Raw genomic sequence first — 20,768 nt, 5'->3', positions numbered from 1 at the left:
CAAGTCAGGCAGCATCAATGGAGGGAAATAAGCAGTTGATGCTTTGGGCTGGAACCCTTCATCAGGTCTAGAATGGAAGGGGGCAAAAGCCAGAATAAGAAGGGGAGGGGAGTGGGAGGTTAGCACAACGCCATTACAGCTCGGGGCATTCTGGAGTTCAGAGTTCTATACCGGCACTGTCTGTGGGGGGTTCTCCACATGAACCACTGGCTTCCTACCATGGTTCAAAGACACACTGGTTAGTAGGTCAACGGTCATTATAAATCATCCTGTGATTAGGCTAGTGTTAAGTAGGTGGATTGCTGAGCAGGGTGGCTTGTTGGGCAGGGCCTGTTCCCTGCTGTATTGCTAAATTAATAAAATACAAACTGGCAAGGAACCGGTGAGTCCAGATGCAGGGGAAGGGGGATGTGTGGGAGAGGGTAGAGAGGAATCAGTGAAGCCAGGTGAGGGGGAAGGGGGAGAGGGTAGAGAGGAATCAGTGAGACCAGGTAAGGGAGAAGGTGGAAGGGAATCGGTGAGATTAGGTGAGGAGGAAGGGGGTGTGTGGGGAGGGATAGAGGGGAATAGATGAGACCAGCTAAGAGGGAAGGTGGTGTGTGGGTGAGAAGGAAGGGAATCGGTGAGACCAGGTGAGGGGGAAGGGGGAGAGGGAATCGGTGAGGTCAGGTGAGGAGGAAGGGGGTGTGTGGGGAGGGTTAGAGGGGAATAGATGAGACCAGCTGAGAGGGAAGGTGGTGTGTGGATGAGAAGGAAGGGAATCGGTGAGACCAGGTGAGGGGGAAGGGGGGAGTCAGGAGGATCACATTAGGGGGAAGGGGATGTATGGGGGATGGATGCTGAAGTAAGAAGCTGAAACAGGATTGGTGAAAGAGATGAAGGAGTGAAGCAGAAGGAATCTAATAGGAGCGAGCAGACAATGGTCCATGGAGAAGGGGAACCAGAGGAAGGTGATGGCAGGTTAGGAGAAGAGAAGGGGTGAGGGTAACCAAAATGGGGAATGGAGAAAGAGGAAGGAAGGAGGAGAAATTACTGCGTGGAGAAATTGATGCTAATGCCACCAGGTTGGAGGCTACCCAGACGGAATATTAGGTTTGCTCCTCGAACCTGAAATTGGCCTCTTCATGTCAACAGAGGAAGCTATGGGCAGACATGTCAAAACAGGAATGCGAAGTCAAATTGACATGGAAGGGCAAATTTTACTCATGGGGGTGCTGAACCGTAATAACTGAAGTTTGCATTATTGTTTTGCACTTATTGCTGTTTTTATAGATAACATGTACTTGTTTAATCTGGGAACTTCACAGCAACACAGACAAAATGCTGGTGGAACATAGCAGGCCAGGCAGCATCTATAGGGAGAAGCACTGTCGACGTTTTGGGCCGAGACCCTTCGTCAGGACCCTTCATATTGCTTGAATTTCCAGCATCTGCAGATTTCCTCGTGTTTGCTTTTTAACTTCACAGCAAGGAGCTTTATTGCATCCTGGTGCATATGAAGATAAGCTAGCCTGATCTGATAAAGGACTGGTCCCGGCAAGGGCACATGCTGAGCAAGAAAGCACTGACGCCTGGTGTAGCCAAAGCAGGGAATCTGTGAGGAAGGACCACAGTCTAGGATTCTACCATGACTTGACACTGGGGTGGGGAGGTTGTTGGGTCTTGTGTGACAGCCTGTCAAACGCTTAGTGGATGCAATGAAAAGGAAACACACGTGTATATAGAATGTATTGATTTGATGGTAAAATTAATGTATGCACAGATACGCACTGCTTGTATTGCATTTCCTGTGTACACACTCATTGGCTCTTTATTCTGCACCTCCAGTACATTTGTGATCTTCTGCTGCTGTAGCCCATCCACTTCAAGCTTCGACATGTTGTGCACTCAGGATGGTCTTCTGCACACCACTGTTGTAACACGTGGTTATCTGAGTTACTGTCGCCTTACTGTCCGTTTGAAACAGTCTGCCAAGTCTCATTTAACCTCACTCATTAACAAGGCATTTTCGTCCACAGAACTGCCACTCACCAGATTGATTTTTTTTTTGTCTTTCACACCATTCTCTGTAAACTCTAGAGACTGTTGTGCGTGAAATTCCCAGGAGACCAGCAGTTTCTGAGATACTCAAACCACCCTGCCAGGCACCAACAATCATTCCACGGTCAAAGTAATTTAGATCACATTTCTTCCCCATTCTGATATTTGGTCTGAACAACAAATGAACTTATTGACCATGACTGCATGCTTTTATGCACTGAGATGCAGCCGCAAGATTGGCTGATCCGATATCAGCATTGATGAGCAGGTGTAGAGGTGTACCTAATAAAGTGGACACAGAGAGTATTTCAAGGATAAAAATATATTCTTGAATTAAAAAGCATGGGCTAGCGATGAAAGCAAGAATAAGAATGGTTGGTTGGGAACTGATCGGGGTCAGTAAATTGTTCTGATGAACAACAGGGTACCTGCGAGCTGGAGCATGATGGGAGCGCTGTTGTGGTCTTTAATTCGAACAAAGCAGGTGAAGCTGCCTTCATCCTCGATCTTCACGTGCCTCAGGAGTAAGGAGGCATTCCCTTTATCCAGCTCCTCCAGGAAGAGGGCCGTCCTGTTCACAAAACCGTCTTCCTGGTCGCTCTGCATGTTCTGTTGGTGGGAGAAGGTGTGCACCATGGTTCGAGTCTCGGTGAGTTGCCATATGACGCTGAGGTCACTGAGGGAAAAGTTGCCCTCTGTCGTGAAAGAGCAGTTCAGGGTGACATCCTTCCCATATCTGGCAATCACAGGGAATTCGGGAACTTGGATCTCCAAAGCTCCTGGAAGAAATCAAAGTGAATAGGTATGTGAAGTCTGCTGTACTGTATCTTCAAGTGTGAGACATAGAACAGATAACAACACTGCGCAGGGACATGCCCTTCAGCCCACGGTGTTATGCTGAACTCATTAAACTAGTTATTAAATACCCAACTGAACTAACTGTTTCTGCCTGCACGGTGTCCATATTCATCTGCCTATCTAAGAGCCTCTTAAACACTTCTGTCACATTTGCCTCCACTACCACCCCTGACAGCATATTCGGGACACTCACCACTCTCTGTGTAAAGGACTTGCCCTGCACACCTCCTTTGAACTTTCCCCCCCTCATCTTAAATGTGTGCCCTCCAGTTTTAGATATTTTGACCATGGGAGAAAGATACTTGCTATTGACTCTATATAGGCCTCCTTTAATCCTTTAAACTTCCGTCAGGTCTCAGCTCAGCCCACGTTTGTCCAACCCTTCCTCTGGCAAATGCACTCTAATGCTGGCAGCGTCCTGGTAAACCTCTTCTGCCCCTCTGCACAGCTTCCACATAATGCAGTGCTCCAGAGGCATCCTGACAGCTTCCCAGCATGGACAACTTGACTCACCTCAACACTGAACTGATTCCACAACATATGGACACATTTTCAAGGAATTTACAACCACGTTCTGAATATTGCTCATTTCCTTACAGTACCATACAACAGTCTTCAGCACATATATATTACTAGGGTACCTAAGACTTTTGCACAGTCCTGCACTTGTCAACGTGGAGCGGAGAGAGAGTTTGTAACTCTGGCGGGAGCAAGGATGTTGGGAAAGGTAATGGTGGAGCACCACAGAAGGGGTGTGAGGCAGGTGGCAGAGAAGGAGTGCCAGGAATGGTAGGGAGGGGTGGAGCATCACGGGAACCAGCCTCCCTTCTATGGACTCTGTTTAAACTTTTCAGTGCCTCAGTTAAGCAGCCAATAAAGTAAGGCCAGTCATTCCCTCCTCTCCCCTCGCCCATTGGACAGAAGATACAAAAGCCTGAAAGCACATACCACCAGGCTCACGGACAACTTCTACCTTGCTGTTATCAGACTCTTGAATGGATCTCCTGAAAAATAAAATGGCTTCTTGGCCTCACAATCTACTTCGTTATGATCTTGTACCTTACTGTTTACCCTCACTTTCTTTGTGGCTTTTACACTTTATTCTGCATTGTTAATATTTTACCTTATGCACTGTGCAATGATGTGATCAGTGTGAAAGGTCAGCTTTTCACTGTACAGTATCTGAGTGTGTGTGACAATAACAGAACAACACCAACACTGATAATTTGTGTATACTCAGCACAATCTGCTGAGCCTTTCCAGCACTCTGTTTTCCTTTATATCAGGTTTGTGGCAAGGAAATAATCCTCAAAGTTCCTTCTTAATTTTTATCTGTCCTCTCCTAAACTCCATCACAGACAATTAAAATCTATCCAGAAGATCTCTTTAATATCTGATACTATAGGCTATCCCCCAGTAACAATTCTGATTTTATTCATGTCCATAAGTCGATTGTCTCTGTAAGTCAGAATGTAAACAACAATCACTATAGCTCTACGAATGACAGAAAAGGGACATAATCAGAATCAGGTTTAGTATCACCAACATATGTTGTGAGATTTGTTAACTCAGCGGCAGCAGTACAACGCAATACAGGATAACACAGAAAAGTTAAGAAAATAAATTACAGTAAGTGTATAAATGTATATTAAATAGTTAAATTTAAAATAGTACAAAAACAGAAATAATAAATACTGATAAGAAATAGGAACTATGAAAAGTGTACTAAAGTGGGGGGGCAAGCAAGAGAGAGAGAGAGAGAGACAGATAGACAGAGAGAGAGAAAGAGAGAGAGACAGACAGACAGAGAGAGAGAGAGCACAAGAGGATGAGTGAAACAGGGAGTAAGAGATGAGAGAGAGGGAGACTGAGGGAGTAGAGAATAGGAGAGCAAGGAAGGGAGGAAGAGAGACAGATGGAGGGAGAGGGAGAAGAAGAGAGAGCAGGAGGGAAAAAGAGAGAGGGAAAGAGGAAGGGAGAGGGAGGGAGAAGGAGAGAGGGAGTGAGAGCAGGAGGGAGAGGGACAGAAGGGGGAGAGGTAGGGAAAAGGAGGGAGGGAGAGGGAAAGAAGGAGAGAGAGAGGGAGACAGAGAGGGAGGGAGAGACGGGGGTGGGGGAGAGGAATCTGTATCAGCCATAGCAGAAACAAACATATATATTAACATTGGAATTCCAAATTTCATGATGTTACGGAAGATCACTTATACACAGGATGCCAAGAAATTGGGTGCTTGTAACCCACGGAAGAACACAGACCATATTAAAGTCTCAGCTCCTAATTGCATTGTTGTTTCTTTAAGGAAAGCAGACACTTTAAAAATCAAACATTAATGCTGATCACACAGATAGCCAGCTCAGGAATAGTCACTGGTTAGGTTCCTACTAACAAAGGAGCCATTGACAGGAACGTTATTATTTGCCTTCATACTGGACTCCTACTCTTTTGGACCATGTTCTGCCTTTCCCTTCTGAGGAGAAACATTGATTGGTTTAATAATTAATGTAAACAAAAGCATTAATTCCCCCCCCCCTGCATCATTTTGTCTTCCAATCTTATGCCAGGTTTCTGACAAGAGTTTGTAATAGCAAAATCCTTCATGAAACCCCAACATCACCAGCCACAGTGATGAGAAGCGACCTGCTTGCTGAAACTCCGTCAAAAAATAAATCACAACAGGGAAGCAGACACATTTTCCACAGGGAAATGAGCTATATGGAGAGGTTGGACAGCATTGGGCTGTTTTCTCCGAAGTGTCAGAGGCTAAAGGAAGAATGGTTTATAAAATTGCAAGAGGCATAGATTGGGTGGACTCTCAGCATCTTTTTCCCAAGGTATGGGAGAATATTCATTAAAAGCAAGGGAGGGAAAGCTTAAAACAGATGTGCAAGGTAAGGTTTTATTTACCCTGAGAGTGGTAGGTGCCTGGTTCCTTACAGTTGTTATAGCCAGGGTGGTAGTGGGGATAAGCTCTCACTGTCCATTAAATGCTCCCAGTGGCATGTGTCTCGAATAGCCTCTGACAACCTAGTCCAGCCCCTGGTCTTCACACGTGTGGCTTAGCTACTAAGCCCAGCAGAAACATCTCTACTGACAGAAGTGCAGTGTGTTTAATATTTCAGTGATATTTCAGTACTATTGTAAATATATTGTTAATTAAGCATTCTCTGTTTACATAATTTATTACAATTTATATGTAAGAAGTATGTGAGTGGCACATGTCATTACGCCACTATGTCATTAGTGTGCACCTGCTAAATGTAAAGGTGAAGAGTACATGTTTGTCCCAGTCTCCCCATGTTTATCTTTCGATTTGTTTCATGTTTTGGAGTCAACTGTCAGAGAAGAAAGATGTCAGGAACCTCTTCCTGCAGTCCAAGAGTCAACTCCTACAACCACCATGAAGAACGCCCTATAACCAGGGATTATTTCACAGCCAGAGATCTCACCTACCAAGCAGAGGGACCCCCTCAATGCCCCCCCACCCCTGTCAGGGAAGACATTATCCCGCAAGAGTAAGAAATATTCCACAGCGACTAAACATTAAGGCCTGATTGGGACAATTTAAAATTTATTATGCTGTGGATATAGTAGTTACATAGTGTTTTGTGTGTGCGTATGTACATACATACACACAGTATCAAACAGTATATATAAGATGACTAGAGAGTGATACATTACATATTTGAGTTGAGATGCATTCTCTATTGAGTTGCAGTTTACAGCAAAGCAGGGAGGGGTATAGTGTATTTAATATTTTAGTGATATTTGAATAACATTGTAAACATATTATTTCAATAAGCATACTTTGTTTAGATAACTCATTGTGGTTTATATGTAAAAGTATGTGAACAGCGTACGTCATTATGACACCATGTCATATGTGAGCCTCACTAGAAGAAAACTCTGGCTCCTGTGCTTTCCCTTTGAATGGTTTATGGAGTTACAAGACATGACAAGGAGAAAGGGCAAAGGCAAGTTACTGGTGCCTTAAAACCAGTTGCTTCAGGCAGATGGAGCTCGTCAGCCATAGTTGGCAGCTCAGCTAAGAGAAGGAAAACTCATTTCAAACCTCTGCTGCCTTGTTGAATTCAACACTAACTGGCAACTCCTGCGAAGCTATCAGTACCAAAATGTACAGTTCTCTGCCATTCCCCTGGATTCATCAGCTGCATGGAGAGGGGGAGCCTGCTGCATGGCTGTGTTGTGTGTGAATGAAATCACTGGTGAAAAGTACTGGGAGATAGGAAGCAGTCTCTATATTCAACAAAATATCACAAATAAGCTGACAGCCTTCCAAAGGAGGGAAAGTGGGATGGGGGGAGGAGGGAGGGAGGAGTGAGGGAGAAAGAGAGAGAGGAAGAGGGAGAGGGAGAGAGAGACAGAGGGGGAGAGAGAGGGAGAGAGAGGGGGGGAGAGAGAGAGAGAGGGAGGGGAGAGAGACAGAGAGGGGGAGAGAGAGACAGAGAGGGGGAGAGAGAGGGAGGGAGAGAGAGGGGCAGAGAGAGGGAGAGAGAAAAAGAGAGGGAGAGAGAGGGGAAGAGAGAGAGGGAGGGAGAGAGAGGGGGAGAGAGAGACAGAGGGGAGAGAGAGGGAGGGAGAGAGAGGGGCAGAGAGAGGGAGAGAGAAAAAGAGAGGGAGAGAGAGGGGAAGAGAGAGAGAGAGGGAGAGAGAGGTGGAGAGAGAGACAGTGACAGAGAGGAGGGGAGAGAGAGAGAGTGAGAGAGAAAGACTGACTGACAGACATTCGGAGCAACAGGTCTGCTTGACCCAACACTGCATTACATTTTATTTGCTAAAAATCAAAGACAAATTTAGGCCAATTCAAACAGATCCATATTTACAATACTTCCTTTGAACTACATGTAACAGTTTCAAAAGCCTGGATCTTCCTACCTTCCGGGTCGCACCTATATTACGGACACCTAAAGACACACAAGTAACAAATTTAAATCAGTATGCCTGTTCTCGTCTTAGCTTGGTTCATGGTTCTTACGAACCTCTTGTTCAGAGCTGCATTTTAGATTTAATCCACAATTCATATTCAGATCTAAAGGCTAGTAGCTGAAGTCTGTTAAGGTTGTGTGCTGCATGTCCCAACCCCAAAGAACATTCTAACAGGCAACAACTTGCTCTCCATAACATACTGCCCTGGCTTGAATACTAGCTTGTGTAGACAGCTTGGACGCAGCATCCCTGTTGAACTTCAGTAGGTGCCTGAAAAGGGTTGCCAGGGTAGTGAAGGAAACAGGTGCGATAGTGATGTTTACGTGGCTGGTTAGATAGACACATGTATAAGCAGGAAATGGATCATGTGGGGGCAGAAGAGATTTAGTCTGATTCAGCGGGGCGGTCAGCATTGACATTGCGGGCCAAAGAGCCCGTTGCTGTGCTACATTGTTATGTTCTAGGACAGCTGACTCTTATAAATTATAAGCAACCCACACAAAATGCTGGAGGAGCTCACCAGATCAGGCAGTGTCTACGTAGATGTTGCTTAAGGTTTCCTGCATCTGCAGAATCTCATGAGTCTCCTACAAGTTATAACTAGGCTGATCTTCCAGCACAGTACCAAAGGAGCATGACCATTTTTTTTTAAAGCTGGTATCTTTCAGAGGAGAAATTGAACTGAGGTCCCATTTCTCACTTGGATGCAAAAGTACATGGTATTCTTGATTCTTGAAGAATCGCAAAGAAGTTACTCCTGCTGCCATTGTGGCACAGTGGTCAGTCTGGTAGAACCACTGCTTCATGGCTCCAGAAACTCATGCTCAACCTGAGCAAAGGGAGCATGTTCTCCCTGTGACCACGTGGATTTCCTCCAAGTGCTTGTTTCCTCGCATATCTCAAAGACACACTGATTGACAGGTTAATTAGTCACTATAAACTGTTTCTATGTATAGGAGGCAAGTAGTAGAATCTGGGGGGGCGTGGTCATGCAAGAAGAATGAAACAAAAACTGATGGAAACAATTGCTTGGCGGTCAGCACAAAGGGGAATGGGTTAGAATAAACTGGATGGGTTGATTAGATGACAGAAAAATGGAGGGTTATGTAAGAGGGAGGATTAGATTGATCTTGGAGTAGGTTAAAAGGTTGGTACAACATTTGTGGGCCGAATACATTGGGCTTCCGTGTTCCTCTCCCTGAACACCACACATATATAACCATATAATATAACAATTACAGCACGGAAACAGGCCATCTCGGCCCTTCTAGTCCGTGCCGAACGCTTACTCTCACTTAGTCCCACTGCCCGCACTCAGCCCATAATCCTCCATTCCTTTCCTGTCCATATACCTATCCAATTTTACTTTAAATGACAATATCGAACCTGCTTCCACCACTTCTACTGGAAGCTCGTTCCACACAGCTACCACTCTCTGAGTAAAGAAATTCCCCCTCATGTTACCCTTAAACTTTTGCCCCCTAACTCTCAACTCATGTCCTCTTATTTGAATCTCCCCTACTGTCAATGGAAAAAGCCTATCCACATCAACTCTATCTATCCCCTCATAAATTTAAATACCTCTATCAAGTCCCCCCTCAACCTTCTACGCTCCAAAGAATAAAGACCTAACTTGTTCAACCTTTCCCTGTAACTTAGGTGCTGAAACCCAGGTAACATTCTAGTAAATCTTCTCTGTACTCTCTATTTTGTTGACATCTTTCCTATAATTCGGTGACCAGAACTGTACACAATACTCCAAATTCGACCTTACCAGTGCCTTGTACAATTTTAACATTACATCCCAACTCCTATACTCAGTGCTCTGATTTATAAAGGCCAGCATACCAAAATCTTTCTTCACCACCCTATCCACATGAGATTCCACCTTCAGGGAACTATGCACCATTATTCCTAGACCACTCTGTTCTACTGCATTCTTCAATGCCCTACCATTTACCATGTATGTCCTATTTGGATTATTCCTACCAAAATGTAGCACCTCACACTTATTAGCATTAAACTCCATCTGCCAGCATTCAGCCCACTCTTCTAACTGGCCTAAATCTCTCTGCAAGCTTTGAAAACCTACTTCATTATCCACAACTCCACCTACCTTAGTATTATCTGCATACTTACTAATCTAATTTACCACCCTATCATCCAGATCATTAATGTATATGACAAACAACATTGGACCCAGTACAGACCCCTGAGGCACCCACTAGTCACCGGCCTCCAACCTGACAGTTAACCTCCACTACTCTCTGGCATCTCCCATCCAGCCACTGTTGAATCCATTTTACTACTTCAATATTAATACCTAACGATTGAACCTTCCTAACTAACCTTCCGTGAGGAACCTTGTCAAAGGCCTTACTGAAGTCCATATAGACAACATCCACTGCTTTACCCTTGTCAACTTTCCTCATAACCTCTTCAAAAAATTCAATAAGGTTTGTCAAACATGACCTTCCACACATAAATCCATGCTGGCTGTTCCTAATCAGACCCTGTCTATCCAGATAATTATATATACCATCTCTAAGAATACTTTCCATTAATTTACCCACCACTGACGTCAAACTGACAGGCTTATAATTGCTAGGTTTACTCTTACAATGCTTTTTAAACAATGGAACCACATGAGCAATACGCCAATTTTCCGGCACCATCCCCGTTCCTAATGACATTTGAAATATTTCTGTCAGAGCCCCTGCTATTTCTACACTAACCTCCCTCAAGGTCCTAGGGAATATCCTGTCAGGATCCGGAGATTTATCCACTTTTATATTCCTTAAAAGCGCCAGTACTTCCTTCTCTTTAATCGTCATAGCTTCCATAACTTCCCTACTTGTTTCCCTTACCTTACATAATTCAATATCCTTCTCCTTAGTGAATACCGAAGAAAAGAAATTGTTCAAAATCTCCCCCATCTCTTTCGGCTCCACACATAGCTGTCCACTCTGATTCTCTAAGGGACCAATTTTATCCCTCACTATCCTTTTGCTATTAATATAAGTGTAGAAACCCTTCGAATTTATTTTCACCTTACTTGCCAAAGCAACCTCATATCTTCTTTTAGCTTTTATCATTTTTTTCTTAAGATTCTTCTTACATTCTTATATTCCTCGAGCACCTCATTTACTCCATGCTGCCTATATTTATTGTAGATAAATACACAGAGTGACATGGTGGAGCAGCAGTTAGTGCTCTGAAGAACTGTGTTCATTTCTGGCCTCAGGTGCTGTCTGTGTGCAGGTGGCATGTTCTCACTGTGATCCCCATGGGTATATATGTCACCAAAGATTCTTGCAAATATCTACAGATGTTCAGTGGAGAGCATTCTGACTGGGTTCTTCACCACCTGGTATGGAGATCCCACTGTACAGGATCATAAGAGCTACAGAGAGTTGTAAGTTCAGCCAGCTCTATCACAAATACAAGCCTCCCCACCATCAAGGACATATTGTATGGACAGTGCCTCAAGATAGCAGCAGCTATGATTAAGAACCCTCACTATCCAGAAAACGCCATGTTCTCAATACTGTTGTCAGGGAAGAAATTCAGGAACCTAAAAACCACTCAACATTTTAGGAACAGCTTCTTCCTCTCTGCTACTGGATTTCTGAACAGTCCATGAACCCATGAATGCTATTTCATTATTCCTCTTTTGCTTTTTTTGGTAACTGAGTAATTTTTTTATGTCTTACATTGTACTGCTGACATAAAACAACAAATTTCTCTACATATTTTAATGATACTAAACATGATGCTGATCTTCCCAGTTAGGTTAGGCTCCAATGTGCAACAATCATAAGAGGCCACAGAGACTGAACATTGGGCATTGAGGAGTGGGGTAGAACAGAGGGATATGAGAATACAGATCCATAGTTCCTGGAAGGTGCTGTCTCAGCTAGATAGGATCATGAAGGGAGCTTTTGGCATGTTGGCCTTCATAAATCAAAGTACTGAGTACAGGCATTGGGATGTAATGTTGAAGTCATATTAAGACGTTGGTGAGGCCTAATTTTGAATATTGTGTGAAATTCTGGTCACATGCCTACGGGAAATATGTATGACTCTGGAATTACTTTGAAAACACTAAGTCGGCCACACTGAAGAGTCCTGTGTACACTTCCGGTCACCTCACTGTGGGAAGAATGCGATTGCACTGTAGAAAATGCGGAAAGAGGTTAAACTAAAATGTTGCTGGATTTGAAGGACTTGGGTTATGGGGAGAGATTAGATAGGCTGGGCTCGTTTTCCCTGAAGTGATGGAAGCTGAGGGCCGCCATGATATACAGGATTTGAGAGGGCAAGATAGAGAGGATATTCAGAAGCCTTTTTCCCATGGCATGGAAGCCAAAAACAAGAGGAAACCGGTTTAAGGTGCGAAGAAGGAGTTTTAAAGGGATCTGAGGGTAAGTTGGTGTCAGACATCAACTATTGTCTGTTTTTCACATACAGTAGTTAACGTCTGACACATACCAACAGAGGAGGTGGTAGCATTAGATAAAGAAATACTTCATGGCAAATGGGTAAAGTGCAGAAGGATATGCTCTCAATGCCAGCAGGTGTTACAAGCATAGTTGGCAAAAAAAGACTGACGTATACACAATAGCCCCAAGAGCCTGTTTCTGTGCTGTACAGCTCCATGACTATGACTTACAGTTAATAAAATAAATCAGAACAGGTTGGTTCTGTGAGTTCACTAAGAGCTTGTGTAAAACAATGAATGCTTCATAGAGTCCAATAATAGAAAATGCATGTTCTTCTGTAAACTCAACCTGAAGGTGTTGGGGAAGAGCCCAGGTGGAAGAAGATAAATTCAGGGCTTGTGACTTCAAACAAATATACATAGGCCACATTTTTTTCCATTGGGAGCAAAGAAAATTAGAACTATAATCGCCCGTTGCAGAACAACAGAGCACAATGCAAATGGAAGTTGATTTGTTAAACTTGGTCTGTGGGGTGTAAGATTAAAAAGCATCAAAAACAACTTAAGATGAGAAAGAATTACTCCCTGTGGAATGGAAGATGTGTACGGAACAGACAACCAGCAAACTCCAGTTAATCAGCACAAGGAAAACAGCTGGCAAAACATCTGCTCAGGAATGCATTTGAGACCTTTAAAGATAAATAGCCTTCGCGGACAGAATTCTCAGTACAACATCGTTTCCTTCACTGAACAATACAAACATCATTAAAGTTAAGCCTGAGTAATGTACCATGAATAGTGGGAACAATAATTTTGTTCTTGAACCAACCTGCACAGCACTAATCACTACATTAGTATAGCAACACCATGATCACTTTGTAACACAATGGACTTTATAAATTATATCCTTTCTTGTAAAACTTGTGAAAAGTTTAATGTTTATCTTTTTCTTGTCAGTATGGTATATCTGATGTTATATACCTGTGATGCTGCTGCCAGTTGGATTTATAATTGCACCTCCTGTAGTTGTGCACGCAACATTAAACTCAACTTTGACTATGACGCAGCATCCATTTCACAAGTCTAAAGGCTGATTTATACTTGTGCGTCACAGCTACACCATAGGTACTGCACACCCTATGCCGTACCTATGCTACAGGGCTACGTGCACCACCCCAAAAAACTCACTCACGCGTCGCAGCGATGCAGACCACAACAACTGTGATTGGTCTGCTTGGTAGCATCGCATTTCCTCCTACACATTTCCGGTTGCTTCTTCTCCACCATGTCTGTACACCAATGCGAAATAGATGAACCCCAGATCATCAAATCTACCTGCCGACATGCAAAAATGTTTGAAATGCATTTCCTCATCCATGTCTCTCACGAAGAAACTCAACACAGTGGCATAGAAACCCCACCGCCAACTAGCGTTTTGGCGCACATCAACGCATGCTCGCTACGGCGTAGAGCGACGCAGAAGTGATAATCAGGGCTATGGCATAGGCTGTAGCATAGCCCGTACGCACAAGTACAAATCAGCCTTAATACTGGTGCAAGCACATTTTATATTGGTGTAAAAATAACAGAGAAATCAACTGAAAATTCAGCTCTGCTCTTTCTGTGTATTAATTCTCAAACGTCATTGCAGTCAACCCTGGATGGTTATCTGGATAACAGAACTAGGCATAGATTATGAAGAAAATGTCAACAGATCAGGCAGCATCTGTGAAAGAGGGGTCAGTTACTCCATATCGTGTTAAGTGTACTGTTTTAATGTATAGATAACCTTAACCCTTACTCTGCCATCTGGTTGAATTTTGGGTTCAAAACTCAGCTGTAGGGTTTGAACGTGGAAACACTGATATCTGAAGGGAGAGCACTACTCATTGAGCCAGAGGTGACCACACACTGACCCAGCCCACCTGCAGTCAGCTCACTCCAATGGCTCAAAGTTCCAAGTCATGTCTGCCTTGTGTGGTACAGATGCTGCAAGACCCTACAGAGAGTAAAAACTATGGAGTGGATCATCGGGGTCTCCCTCCCCCCCATTTGTGATGCATACTGAGCATTGCTGACAAAGGGGCCAAAACATTGTTGAGGATCCCCACCACCCATCGCGCAACCTCTCTGACCCACTACCATTGAGAAGAAGGTTCAGGATCATCAGGACTAGGACTGCCAGTCTGGGTAACAGCTTCTTCCCTCGGGCTGAGACCCTGCCACCACCTACAAAAAGTCCAAGTATAAACTACGGAAGGCCATCTTGAAAGTAAAACTGTCACAACCACGGATTCAGCGGCTCAGTAGATACGGCAATTGCGCTTGTAAATTAACATAGAAACATAGAAAATAGGTGAAGGAGTAGGCCATTCGGCCCTTCGAGCCTGCACCGCCATTCAGTATGATCATGGCTGATCATCCAACTCAGAACCCTGTACCTGCTTTCTCTCCATACCCCCGATCCCTTTAGCCACAAGGGCCATATCTAACTTCCTCTTAAGTATAGCCAATGGACCAGCCTCAACTGTTTCCTGTGGCAGAGAATTCCACAGATTCACCACTCTCTGTGTGAAGAAGTTTTTCCTCATCTCCGTCCTAAAAGGCTTCCCCTTTATCCTTTAAACTGTGACCCCTCATTCTGGACTTCCCCAACATCGGAAACAATCTAGCCTGTCCAATCCCTTTAGAATTTTATACATTTCAAAGATCCCCCCTCAATCTTCTAAATTCCAGTGAGTATAAGCCTAGTCAATCCAGTCTTTCTTCATATAAAAGTCCTGCCATCCCAGGAATCAATCTGGTGAACCTTCTCTGTACTCCCTCTATGGCAAGAATGTCTTTCCTCAGATTAGGGGACCAAAACTGCACACAATATTCCAGGTGCGGTCTCACCAAGGCCTTGTACAACTGCAGTAGAACCTCCCTGCTCCTGTACTCAAATTCTTTTGTTATGAATGCCAACATACCATTTGCCTTTTTCACCACCTGCTGTACCTACATGCCCACCTTCAATGACTGGTGTACAATGATACCCAGGTCTCGTTGCATCTCGCCTTTTCCTAATTGGCCACCGTTCAGATAATAATCTGTTTTCCTGTTCTTGCAACCAAAGTGGATAACCTCACATTTATCCGCATTAAATTGCATTGCCATGAATTTGCCCACTCACCTAACCTATCCAAGTCACCCTGCATCCTCTTAGCATCCTCCTCACAGCTAACACCGCCGCCCAGCTTCGTGTTATCTGCAAACTTGGAGATGCTGCATTTAATTCCCTCGTCTAAATCATTAATATATATTGTAAACAACTGGGGTCCCAGCACTGAGCCTTGCGGTACCCCACTAGTCACTGCCTGCCATTCTGAAAAGGTCCCGTTTACTCCCACTCTTTGCTTCCTGTCTGCCAACCAATTCTCTATCCACATCAATACCATACCCCCAATACCGTGTGTTTTAAGTTTGCACACTAATCTCCTGTGTGGGACCTTGTCAAAAGCCTTTTGAAAATCCAAATATACCACATCCACTGGCTCTCCCCTATCCACTCTACTAGTTACATCTTCAAAAAATTCTATAAGATTCGTCAGACATGATTTTCCTTTCACAAATCCATGCTGACTTTGTCCGATGATTTCACCTCTTTCCAAATGTGCTGTTATCACATCTTTGATAACCGACTCCAGCATTTTCCCCACCACCGATGTCAGACTAACCGGTCTATAATTCCCCAGTTTCTCTCTCCCTCCTTTTTTAAAAATTCTCATGTGTCAGCTAATCGTTATTTAATCGTGATAGTAATTAACTCCATGCTTGTCAAGAATTGGACAGAGCACAGCAACACTTTGCTGCCTTTTGCTTTTGGCCTTTCACTGAGAAATTGGACTTTCGAGTCAGCTGACTCTGAAATCTAGTGGTATCCATTTAATGTTTAGATTTTCTTTTCAGCTGCAGTGTAGGCCTCATTTTCCACTTCAGAGCTGTAATTAATGGCCCTATTTGGCCTAGCGTTTATTGTTTATTTTCCCTTTAACACTGTTCGCACTAAAGTTTGTGAACTATCGACCTGCCTCAAAGTCTGTTACTCCGCACTTGGGCCATATCCGAACCTGGTAAAAGAAACAGCAATTCTCTGTGAAATTAAAGAAAAATTGGATGCATGACAGCTGTGGAAGGGTTTGCATGTTGTTATTTTCTACAACACAAATTCCAACAGAATAAAGGGTCGTGATGCTTCACTCCCAGATGAGCTCAATGCCTCTTATGCAAACTTTGAAAGGGAGAATAACATTACACCTGTGTGAATCCCACAGCATCTTATGACCCTGTGATTTCTGCCTCAGAAGTCAACATCAAGAAGATGAACCCTCAAGATGGTGTCAGGGTCTGATGGTGTGCTTGGCAAAGCCAAGAAACCGGATTCAACCAACAGGCTGGAATGTTCAAGGACACCTTCAACTTCTCACTGCTGCAATTTGAGGTTGCTTCTAAATTGCATCAACCATTCTAGTACCCAAGAAGAGCAGGAGGAGCTGCCTCAATTACTATCACCCAGTAGCACAAACATCCACTGTGATAAAATGTATCAAGAGATTAGTCATGGCTAGAATTACCTCCTGCCCGAGAAAGGACCTGGACCCAACGCAATTTGCCTATTGCCTCAACAGGTCAACGGCGGATACGATCTCACTGACTCTCCACTTGGCTTGGAGACTCTGAACACAGCAATACATATGTCAAACTGCTGTTTATCAATTACAGCTTGGCTTTCAACACAACCATCCGCTCAGTACTAATCAATGAGTTGCATAACCTGGGCTTCTCTATCTTCCTTTGCAACTGGATCGTCATCAGGTGACCACAGTCAGTGCAGATCAGTAATAACATCTCCTCTGCTCTGATAATCAATATCAGTGCACCTCAAGGTTGTGGGCATAGCCCACTGTTCTACTCACTCTACGTTTACGACTGATCTCTGTGTGGCTAGGCATTGCCGAAAGACCATCTATTAATTCACCAGTGGCAACATTATTGGCAGAATCTCAGATCATGATAAGGAGGTGCACAGGAGTGAGACAGATTGGTTAGTTGAGTGGTGTTACAACAACAACCTTGCACACCACATCAGCAAGACCAAGGAACTGACTGTGGACGTCAGGAAGGGGAAGTCAGCAGAAGACCCACCAAACCATGGATAGGGTGAGAAGCTTCAAGTTCCTGGGTGTCAACATCACAGAGGATCTACTCTGAACCAAAGCACACTGACAGAATCACGAAGGAGGCACACCAGCAGTGATAGCTAATTATGAGTTTGAGGAGATTTGGTATGTCACCAAAGACTCATGCAAATTTCTACAGATATACCATGGAGAGCATTCTGACTGGTTGCATCACACTCTGGTATGGAGGCACCCATGTGTAGGATTAAAAGAAACTACATAGGGCACAACCCTCCCTCCATTGAGGGCATCTTCTAAAGGCAATGCCTCAAGAAGGTGAGATCCACCATTAACAGTCCCTACCATCCGGGACTTCTTATTTCTACCATAGGGGCAGAAGTATGAGACCTGAAGACCCACACTCAATGTTTTAGGAAAAGTTTCTTCCCTTCCACCATCAGATTTCTGAACTGTGCATGAACACATGAACACTATCTCTGTATTCCTCTTTTCACTATCTATCTATCTATCTATTTATTTATTTATTTGTGTTGACACATGGCCAAGTGGTTACAGCGTTCGTCTGGTTATCTGAAGGTCGGTAGTTCGAGCCTTGGCTGAGGCTGCATGTGTGTCCTTGAGCACGGCACTTAACCACACATTGCTCTGTGATGACACTGGTGCCAAGCTGCTTGGGTCCTAATGTCCTTCCCTTGGACAACATTGGTGGCGTGGAGAGGGGAGACTTGCAGCTTGGGCAACTGCTGGTCTTCCGTAAAAAAAAAACAGGCTTGCACCCTGGAAACTTTCCAAGGTGCAAGTTCATGGCCTACTACTACTACTATTTATTTATTTATTGTAACATAGTCATTTTTATCTTGCACTGTACAACTGCCACAAAACAACAAATTTCATGATATATGCCCACAATAATAAAAAAACTGATTCTGATTCTCCACATGCAGCCCAAAGGAGTGGACATCCAACAATTACAAGATGATACCCTGAATAAACCAGGGACATTCTCTTAATTCATTCCTGGAATGTGAACCTGAATTATTCATCTCATTAATTACACATCAAAGCTTGTGGAGTTACCACTCTAGCTGGAGAAAATCACACAAATATCTGGAGTAAGTTATCCTTTGCTGTTGTGCAACAGTGGTATAGCCTTTTTGTATTGATATCATGGGTGTGACATTAGACTCAAAATCAACCTACACTTCAACCGACAGCAGACCTGCCTCAAGCTCTGACACTTTCTGATAGACCGATTTCATTAAGTCATAAAAACATACAGCATGGAAATAGGCCCAATAAGTCCTTAATCACCATCAAATATCCATGGAATCAAGTCCTATTTATGCTTCTGGCATTCCCCTAATCTCACCCACATGGTGCAGTTTGACAATTAACCGACCATTTAGTCTTACGGAATGGAAACACTTCGTGTTCCTAGGTATGAGCATTACCAATAGCCTTTCTTAGTGTTTCAGTCACGAAAACTCTCCAACACCTTCACTTCCTTAGGAGGTTAAAGAAGTTCAACATATCCTTGTTGTCTGTTACCATTTTTATCGATACACCAGAGAAAGCATTCTGTTTCAATGCATAACGACTTGGTACGGCAAATACTCCGCACGTGACTGCAAGAATCTGTAGAGAGTTGTGGACACAGCTCAGCACATCATAGAAACCGGCTTCCCCTCAATAGACTCTGTCTCTACTTCTTGCTACCTCAGCTGTGTCTATTTCCTGAGGAGACTGAGGAACTTTAACATCTGCCGGACGATGCTGAGGATGTTCTACGAGTCTGTGGTGGCCAGTGCTATCATGTTTGCTGTTGTGTGCTAGGCAGCAGACACCAACAGAATCAACAAACTCATTTATAAGGCCAATGATGTTGTTGGGGTGGAACTGGACTCTCTGACGGTGGTGTCTGAAAAGAGATGCTGTCCAAGTTGCATGCCATTTTGGACAATGACTCCCAGATCCACTCCATAATGTACTGGTTAGGCACAGGAGTACATTCAGCCAGAGACTCATTCCACCGAGATGTAACACTGAACAGTATAGGAAGTCATTCCTGCCTGTGGCCATCAAACTTTACAACTCCTCCCTCAGAGTGTCAGACACCCTGAGCCAATAGGCTGGTCCTGGACTTATTTCCACTTGGCATGATTAACTTATTATTATTATTTAATTATTTATGGTTTTATATTGCTATATTTCTACACTATTCTTGGTTAGTGCAGCTGTAACAAAACCCAATTTCCCCCGGAATCAATAAAGTATGTCTGTCTGTCAGTAAAGCAGCCAGCCTAATCAAAAACCACACCCACTCCAGAAGTTCTCTTTTCTCCCTTTTCCCATTAGGCAGAAGATAGAAAAGTCTAAAAGCACATACCAGCAGCTCACTAACAGCTTCTACCCCACTAGTATCAAACCCCTGAACAGACTTCTTGTACAATAAGCTGGACTCTTGGCTTCACAATCTACCTTGTTATGATCTTGCACTTTATCGTTTACCTGCACTGTACCTTTTTGGGTAGCATTTACACTTATTCTGCATTGTTACTGTTTCACCTTATTCTAACTCAATGCACTATGCAATAATTGGATCTGTATGAACAGCATGCAAGACAAGCTTTTCACCATAGCCTGGTGCATGTGAGAATGATAAACCAATACCAATATCATTGGTCCAACTGATCTATGCTCCCGTCTAATAAGGGATGCACAGAACCAGTTTGATTGTGTGGTGAACATTCAGTGAGGAATTTGCAGACTAAAATATACAGATGGAAATGCATATGTTGAATGTTTAATACCCTACTAGGCACAGAACAACTCCTTGTAATTTTAAACACAAGAGATTCAGCAGATACTGGATATCCTGAGCAACACACACACAATTCTGCAGGAACTGAAGCCGCTAGGCCCGAAACATCTTGTTTACTCCCCTGTGCAAAATTTTCACAACTTACATGTGATGGCCACAGTCAATGTGGTTGTTCATTTCTGATGTAAAACTGCTCTGGTTATGAACGTTTCTAAGGAATGGTGACACAAGAGACTGCAGACGTTGTAAGCTGGAGCAACACACAATCTGCTGGAGGAACTCAGGGAGTCGAGCAGCATCTGTTGGGCGAACAGAACTGTCAACACTTAGGGATGAAACTCTGCCTCATAACTCAGGGATTGGCTACATTTCTATTGTCACAAATGCGGTCTGAACTGACCAATATTTTCAGCATTTTCTTTTTTTTTTGCTTTAGATTTCTCAGCTTTACTTTTTTCCTTTTCTCAACTACATTGACTGCGT

The 20,768-nt window shown here is 43.6% G+C and overlaps 1 protein-coding gene across 3 annotated transcripts in view; it reads right to left on the bottom strand.

Moving 5' to 3' along the window:
• cd276 (CD276 molecule) overlaps window positions 1-20,768 on the bottom strand; it is a 455,194-nt gene that overhangs the window by 315,530 nt on the left and 118,896 nt on the right. For all 3 annotated transcript variants that reach the window (XM_073025039.1, XM_073025041.1, XM_073025038.1), the window contains exon 3: window positions 2,469-2,819. In XM_073025039.1, coding sequence (XP_072881140.1) covers window positions 2,469-2,819 — 351 coding nt within the window. The remainder of the gene's footprint in view (window positions 1-2,468; window positions 2,820-20,768) is intronic.

Source organism: Hemitrygon akajei, chromosome 21 (genome assembly GCF_048418815.1).
Source record: "Hemitrygon akajei chromosome 21, sHemAka1.3, whole genome shotgun sequence".
Lineage (NCBI taxonomy): Eukaryota > Metazoa > Chordata > Chondrichthyes > Myliobatiformes > Dasyatidae > Hemitrygon > Hemitrygon akajei.
The sequence above is the reverse complement of the archived record's forward strand: the minus strand, read 5'-3'. Positions and strand labels throughout refer to the sequence as shown.